The 8392-nt window shown below is 44.9% G+C and overlaps 1 protein-coding gene across 1 annotated transcript; it reads right to left on the bottom strand.

Annotated features, from left to right (window-relative positions):
• Nucleotides 1-362: 362 nt before the first annotated feature.
• Nucleotides 363-1340, bottom strand: LOC121171023 (olfactory receptor 10AC1). Its single transcript, XM_041002555.1, has one exon. It carries the CDS (start codon nt 1338-1340, stop codon nt 363-365), a length of 978 nt encoding a protein of 325 aa, XP_040858489.1.
• Between the last annotated feature and the right edge of the window lie 7052 nt (nt 1341-8392).

Here is an 8392-nt window from a genome sequence, read left to right as displayed (position 1 = left end):
CCTCCCATCTATTCGACTAATGGTGTCTGCAGGTTCCCCGAAGCCATGATTTGTGCCTGCTGCTTCTCTGTGAACCACCATCTTGTGCAGATCCCAGGTTCTGGACAGATCTCAGTAGGCTTTTCCAGAACCACTGAATCCAGGTCCAGGGCTTCATAGCACACTGTCTCGGCTTCTCCTAAGTGAGGGGGTTGGCGGGGGGGAGGATGGTGCAAGCACCTGCTTGGATTCTCTTGCCAGAATCCAGACTTCGAGTCCTGATTCCACGTACGTCTCCCTGACTTTCCAAATGCAGATCCCCCATGGCAAAAAAGAGCGCACTGGAGCGGGGCTGCCCACCCTGGCTTAGTCCCTGCCTGCTGTTAGAGCTCACACAGGCTCTGACCCACGGCTTGAGTCGGCCGCCGACGTCCCAGCACCCTGCGAATGGCAGCAGTGATCTCGCGATTGCGCAGGCTGTAGATGAGCGGGTAGAGCAGGGGTGTGACGTTGGTATAGACCAGCGCTAGCGTGCGATCCAGCCTCGGGGTGTAGCTGGCTTTGGGACGTACGTACATGAAGGTGGCACAGCCGTAGTGCAGGAAGGTGACCACCAGATGCGAGGCGCAGGTGGAGGCGGCCTTGCGCTGTCCGCCAGCGGAGCGTAGACGGCGGAGGGCCCCGACGATGGCGCCGTAGGAAGCCAGGATGAGCATGGAAGGCAGCAGCAGAAGCACTAGGCAGGCGCCCAGCAAGGGTAATTCATCGATGTAGCTCCGAGTGCAGGCCAGGTGCAGGAGCGCCGTGATGTCACAGAAGAAGTGCACCAGCAGGCAGGATCCACAAAAAGGCAGGTGGAAGACGGCTACCGTGAGTCCCAGGGACACTGCCAGTCCACCGAGGCAGCAGGCCAGGGCCAGTTTCACGCACAATCCAGGGGTCACCACAGCCGCATAGCGCAGCGGGTGGCAGATGGCTACATAGCGGTCATAGGCCATGGCGGCCAGCAGGAAGCACTCGGCCCCACCCAGCGCCACGAACAACTGCATCTGAACCGCGCAGCCCAGGAAAGAGATGGGACTGCCCCTGCCCTGGTTGGGCATGGTCAGATCGGCCAGAGAGCGGGGCACCACCACCAGCGTGTAGCAGAGCTCGATAGCTGACAGCTGGCACAGGAAGAGAAGCATGGGCGGTCGGCTGGGCACCGAGGCCACAGCCACTAGGATGAGCAAATTCCCGCTCAGGGTGGCCAGGTGCACCGCCAGCAGCAGCAGGAAGAGCGCAGGTCTCAGGTGTGGGAACTCGGAGAAGCCCTGAAGGAGAAAGCCACAGGGCATGGTGATATTGCCAGGGCTGTCCATGCAGGGTCTGCCCGGAGGCACCCGTGGCAGGAATAGGGACAGCTTGTGGGCTGTGGCCCTTCTGGTCCTGCTGGGGAGAGAGGGTCAGATGGAAGTTAGAGGATATACCAGGGCTGGGGATGATAGCTCATGGGCTTCTTCCCAGCTCTTTCCCAAGAAGCCAAGGCTTACTATTTTATTTAGAAAAGTAGAGCAATGTTTTTCTCACCTCCTGGACTGGCATCCCTATAGCTGTTTTCTTACTCTGTTTTGTTTTTATTTTTTAACCTAAAGAAATATCTTAGCCCCTTTTCTTGCCATACACCACTTCTGATTTCCACGTTCATAGAATTTGCTACCTTTACGCTTTCATGATCATTTTGTGGGTCTTCTGTGGCTGGGAGGATTGTCACTTATTGAGTCCTAGCTAATGGATTTTCTGTTCCCTCTTCCATGGCTTCCTCTGGCATTTCTGAGTTGCTGTGTCAATGAATCAAAAGAACGTAAAGCAGGAGAGCACCTTAGGCACATCCCATCCTTTGTAGTTTCAAGTAAAAACAAGGCTGGATGGAATGGTATAGGGTATGGAAGACTTTAGCTGCTCATTGGATGTCAAGAGCAGAATTGGCATTCCTGAGACTGAATCTAGAACTTTCTGCAACTCACTTGGGGTTCTGGAGAAAAGCCGGCAGAGTCAATCAGACAATCCATTTTTATTTAGTCTTAAATGGAGACCCATTTCTGAGCCAAGCGTGGGGCAGGCTTGTAAGCAGAGGGGATGATTTGGGGGAGGCTCGTGCTATGTTGACCTAAAAAATGTTTTGTTTGTCCTAACTTGCCTTTCAGAGTTAGCAGCACACTCCAAATTTGCCATCACAACACTTTCTAGCTATCATCTGATGACTCATTTGCAGGCAATGTTTGGAACACACTGGCAGTGCAAAGATCCATGCTCTTTTTATGAACTAGTGGAATGGGGAGAATGTGAGGCAGAAGGAGACAAGAAGCCGTGTGAGCTACTAGAGGATGTTTGGCTTTTTCTGCTAGTTATTAGTGACATCTTTTTTATTGCTCTATTTCTTTGTTATCGGTTTAATTATAAGTTCACCTATTCATTGCTCTTTCCATCACTGTTTATAATCAAGATTGGAAATTGACTTTGTTTATAGTTGTGACACTATGCAGAGCACTAGCGAATAAGCTGGATGAAAGAGCTAGGAGGCTTGCAAAGAACTCCGTTTTTGGTGTTGATTGCTTCTCGATAAGAGAACAACTCTGAAGGTTTGCATCTTCTTGAGTCTGAGGGAATAATTTCAAGCAGATATTTTCAGTCTTATGGAGGCAGAGCATTGTGGGGGTGGGATGGGGAGAAAAAGGAGGAGGAATTGTTCTGATTGTTTTTAGAACCCCTACTCTTCAGGATATTTTAAAAGCCATACTTCACTCTAATAAACAAATGTAACAAACCTACGTGTAATGCCGCTCCTTGGTCTGATACTCGACTTCACACGTGAGTGAGAGAAGCAGGGTTGTTTTGGGGAATTTCTGCAGGATGGAAGTTGCACAATGCCGACGTCAGTGCTTGTTGCTCTGCCTCAGTGTCCTGTCCTGCTTCTTCTCCATAGGGAAGCTCTGGGGGAGGGGATGGTGCAGGAGGGAAGGAATCCAGTCCTTGCTTCCCTCTTGTTCATACTATACAGCAAGATAGATGACAGGAGAGTCTGTGTGATGGCAGCAGAAACTGGAACCTCAAGGTATATTCAATTCAAGAAACAAGTCTGTGCAAAGCCAGCCACGTGGATCGTTTTCAAGGAGACTTAGGAGTATTTCTGTTCTCCTTCAAGTTTCCAGGAGGAATGCTCACAAACTCTAAGAATGTCAGATTAGAAGTGGCCTTTCTCTGGGTTCAGGGGAGGAAAAGAGGCACTTTGAAGCCTTCAGTGAGTCCAGTGTGGCTCTGCCTTCGCAGGAGAGGATGCAAAAGAGAAGTGGCTTGCCCAAGCCATCCTTCCCAAGATAGAAGGGCAGATATTCTCACAAATGCAGGAAATCATAATGACCAGTAGTGCAAGGCCGGCACTCACAAGAACTTCACACACTCACCCACTTAGACATGCTGACAACCAAGGAAGGTAAGTGGATTATTTGTATGTCCATATTATAGATGAAGAGATTGAAGCCTCAAGAAAATAAACGTCATGTAGTAGTTAATACCAACACCATGTTTTTTCCCCAAGCAATATTGCTCCTCATCATCTTCTCAGTCTTCCATATTTATATTTTCCCCCAAAACTTTCACACATGAGACGTGTCTTCCCTCCCCCCTTACCATGTCTGTTGTGTTCTCCAGACTTGTGAATTCTCCATAGTCTCCGGGGTATTTCTGTCCTCATAATTCCCTTTGCTGACATTGCTTTAAGGACATGTGGATGTGAGCAGTAATGTAGACAATCTAAGACTGTAAACTTAAAAATAATTTCTCCTTAGCTTTGACATTCATTGCTGCTCTTGTTATTGCTCCAGCAGATTCACTTTTCTAATTGTGAAAGACTCCATGGAGCACCCAGAGTCATGGCTGGCTGGTGGCCCAGGACATCTGGATGTGGCTAGAGGCCTCACTGGGCTGGAGAGGCAGATCTGCAATTTGATTTTTGCTCTGCATAATAATTAAAATCATCTGTAATAATGATGTTTTCTTTGGTCATTTCAATACTCAATCAGAGCATTTCTAAAGAGTGGCTGCAGAAAGGAAGATGGGAGAGACATTTAGGTCAGGTCTCATTGGCTCTCAAAGACTAGGATGTAGTTTAAGGTGAAGTAGTGTAGACCTTCATGGTATAGCAAGTCAGACCCCAGTGTGGTTACCACGCAACTTAGGTCTGCTATCTCCTGTAGAATGGTTCTATTTGTGCCAAATTCTCTTCCAGAATTAAAGCCCCAGACTATGGATTCCGTTATATGTATGGCTTACAAAATACCAGAAGAGGGGTCAGAGTAAAGTTTCATTATTGTCTTGTAGGAAGTTAAGATTACAAGGTTATAAATATGCTAGAGTGTCTGATATCACTTAATAATTTATTATAAGCCTCTAGTTCTATGAATTTATGGATACTATTTTATAATCTATTTTTATCAAAAAATAACATGCATCTGAAAAACACTTTCTTTTCTTAACCTCACTTGTAGATGGAAAAAATGAAAGAGTTTCAATAGCTTAAATTTTGACTTGTTGTTTTCTGGATGCTTCACGGGGCTGAGAGGGCCAAGTTAGCTAACTCTTTCAATGCCACAAACTCCTTACTGCTGTGTGGGGTCAGCCAAAGATGAGCATTCTGTGAAAGCTTCCAGACCAGACCTGACACAGAGCGAACACATGAGAATGCAGAGTAAGATACTTCAACTTCACCTCTGTAGTCAGGTTTCCTCTGAATATTCATCTTTCCATCATGAAAATGTCTTTTTTCCTTAATGGTTCAGTCTCGTGTGAGTTTTCTCTTTCTGAGGTCCAAAAGAAGTGATATACTTCATATTCTGGATGTGAGAGTCTTACTGGGAAATAAGTAGGCATACTGAAACCTATTGTTTATCTATCTGTTTCATGTCTCTGTTACCTACCTCTGCATATCTATGCATCTTTCTACATTTTTTTGTCTTAGATTTCCTATTCCCTTTCTGAACAGGTTTTAGAAGACATCTCTACATTCACATTCTGGTTCAGTCACTTCCTAGTCACATTAACTTGGGTTATGAACTCAGTTTCTTTGACCTTCAATTTCTTCAAAGCTAAAGGAGATAATAATACCAAAGTTATAGGGTTACGGTGAGAATCAGATATATTATAAAGAAGGCTCACAACACGATGTCAGGCAAAAAGGAGGTAACAAAAGGTGGTTACTTAGCTTCTGCACCTACTGACAACTATAATAGCCAAAATGACACCTTTACTGATGCCATATAAATCTTTCCTGGAGTTCCTGACAGGTAACTTAAAATATTAACTTACATACATTTGCATGATTATAGATTTCAATTTAAATTTGTTTTCTGACATAAGAACTCTTGACTCAAAAACCTCACCTACTGTAGTTCACCCCATCCTTTGGTCTACTACAACATTTTTGTATTATTTATTTTCTAGTTAGTTTGAAAATTTCTCTACTCTGAAGAGTTAACTGTTACCTCTTGATTTAACAATTTCACCATGTCCTCCCTCTTACAACTATTTATGATCTCAGCCTCGACCCCTGAGAGATGTGCTGCTTGCCTGTGTGCTGCGCCTGTTCTGGGAGCTGGCTCCTCTTACACAGTAAAGCAGCTTACTAAACCCTTGATGACTAAATTTGGTATGATATCTCCTCAAAGGCTTTTGAAAGTCTGAATAAAAGAAATATTCCATTTGTTTCTTGTTGCCACTCTCATCTCCTAAAAGCACATAAGTAGATCTAATGGGGAATGGCTTCCTTATGCAAACATCTTGCTTTCCCCCCCTTTTTGGTCTTTGCTGAAATACTCAGTGATCCTGCATATCAAACACACGAGGGGTACTTGATCCTTTTCCTGTCTTCTCTGGAGCTGGTTACCCATCTGCCTCAGGGTTGATCACTACCTTGGGTTTGCATTTTCACCATCCTTGCCAATGTATGTCCCTGTGTCTAGGGCTCCCTGTCAGTGTCCTTTTCTTTAGAAGTTGACTGTGGGATTAACATTTTGAGAAACACATCATTTCAGGCTGCCTGCTCATTCTCACTTTCATCTAGAGAGGAGCTCTGAACTCTGAAGTCCAAGGAGTCCCGCTGATTTTAGAGCTGACTTTCTGCCTTTTATGTTTTTAAAGACCCTCTCTACTTGAATGACGAAGCACCTGTTTTAACTCATGTCTCTAATCCAGCCATCTACCAGAACTAGAGGGATAAACTTCAAAAATGAGCACTTTAATGTTCAACATCAAAATTACGTGGTGAGGAGATTGTCCCAGTTCTGAAACTGTTAAGGCCAATGTTAACACACGGAGATGCACCATCATTGTGAAAGTGTTCTAAGTCTAAGGGTCAGTATGCTTACTTACTTGAAAAATGTTAACACCTCTCTCTGTAAGGAAACTGGCCTTCATAAAATTTTCCAATTAGCTATCATATTCCACAAAGCTGTTTTGAGCAGTTTGAAAATACTGGAAATTTCAAAACCTTACTTTGCATTTCCTGATAGCCAGAGAGCTGCCTCGAAATCTCAAGAGATTTTTCTAACAAGATGCTCTCCCTTTTTTCCTGGCAATAGACTAAAGGAGAAACAGCTGCTTGGATTAGAAAAATCAACGTCATCTCAGCCCTGAATACTAGGATGTTTTCACAACTCATTATTAAAAAAAAAAAACCCCACAGTGGGAATGTTGACCTTTTAAGCAAAAAACTTTTCAGGAGTGACTATTGCTGACAACTTTGGAGTACCATGGTGTTGGTTCCAAAAGCTACAGGCCCTTACAAAAATCTGTAATTGTCAGAGTCATGTACATGATTCTGGCATCAGGCACTCATTCTAATTGGACCCTTTCCCCTTCATCCAATTTCCTATCTTCTTATTTCCAAAAGAATGTCCTATGGTTGCTGAGAAAAAACAACTGAATATATTAAATGAGATAAGATGTGCAGGGGGCAGACAAGCTGAGGACAAGCTCTGATGGGCACGCAGCTCTCCTGTAATGGCAAGCCCTAGGCTTGATGTGGTCTACTTTGGGATTTTGTTCTTAGCCCTGACAGGAGGAACAAAGGCAGTTCTCCTTCCTAGATGGTGTCAGGGCCCAGATTACTGTCTCCTCCTGAGGAGCCAAATAATAAGCACGACTAGCATCTTCTTGAATACTGTTTTTCATTTATGAGTTGAAGAAATAATATTTCCCTTAGCTATGCTCGTACATACTATACTATAGGAACAGTATACTGCTGAATACCTCTCCTCCAGAGACCTCTATGATCACTTGAGAAGACCAAGCTTAGAAAAACTGCAGCAACTGGGGTGCATTAGGGGGAAATAAAGCAATAAAAATAGAAGCAGAACCTGAAAACCCAGGCATCTTAGCTGTATCGTGCTTCTCAATTCATAGCCCATCTCAGGGTACCCAAGACTGGAGGATTTCACAGACAGGTCACCAAATGCTGAATGTCACATTCTCTGTGACTCCCTGAAGGGGAACACCACAGCTGAAGGAACAGGAGTGGTGGTAGAAGAATAAATGCTTTTCTCACAAGCAGTTTTCTCTTTTAGGACAACTTGGGAAGTATTTTTATTTCCTTTTTTTCCCACGCTCTTGGTGTTTCCTTCTCTTCTGCCCACCTATCCCCCAAACATCAAGTTTCTCCTTACCTGGGTTCAGAAACAAAGGGGTAACTTGCAGATTTCCAGAGTTAATAATGTGTTGCAGTGCGCAGATTTGGAGGAGAGAAGGAAAAAACTTGAAAGGAGACCAACAGACTGTATGAAAGGTGACATCTAGACGGGCGATTTCCACAGTTGCTTTTGATGAGGTAGGCCTGGTGGAGACTATAAACTCAGCTTGTTTGTATTCGCAGAGGGATAAGAAGAAGGGGGGAGAGGAGTACACTGGTCGCTTCCAAAGGGAGAGCAAGAGCAAAAGCTTCCTGTGATTAATTACTCACCACAAACCCCTCCTCAAAGCCAGAGACCTAGGAGCCGTTTGGCACACATACAATTCTTCAGACTCTGAATAGAAGCAACTGTTCCTATCTTAAGCTGTCCACCTGCCCAGAGGGCTGCCTGTCCCCTTGGTGCCACACTTTCCCTAGAGTGTGCCTTGCTTCTCTCTAAGTCCCAACTTGGCTTGGACCAGGCAGCACTTCCAGACCTTGTGGTGAAGTGTCAGGTGCCTGAGAGATCTAAGATGCTATAATTTGTTCAATGATAAGAGCAGAGAGCTGGCTATCTGAACCGTGTCAGTGAATCCCCAAATCTCATGTGTGTGTAAGGACCCCCTGCCTCTCCCAAAGACTACTCTTGAATGGAGGAATGGACTAGATGTTTCCATCTGTTCCTTCTAACTTCTGGAAGCTAAAATACTTGTG

The sequence above is a fragment of the Ochotona curzoniae genome, unplaced genomic scaffold, assembly GCF_017591425.1.
Source record: "Ochotona curzoniae isolate NIBS_2020 unplaced genomic scaffold, NIBS_Ocur_1.0 scaffold_2476, whole genome shotgun sequence".
Classification (NCBI taxonomy): domain Eukaryota; kingdom Metazoa; phylum Chordata; class Mammalia; order Lagomorpha; family Ochotonidae; genus Ochotona; species Ochotona curzoniae.
Note: the sequence above shows the minus strand (reverse complement) of the source record. Positions and strands in the feature narration are given on the sequence as shown.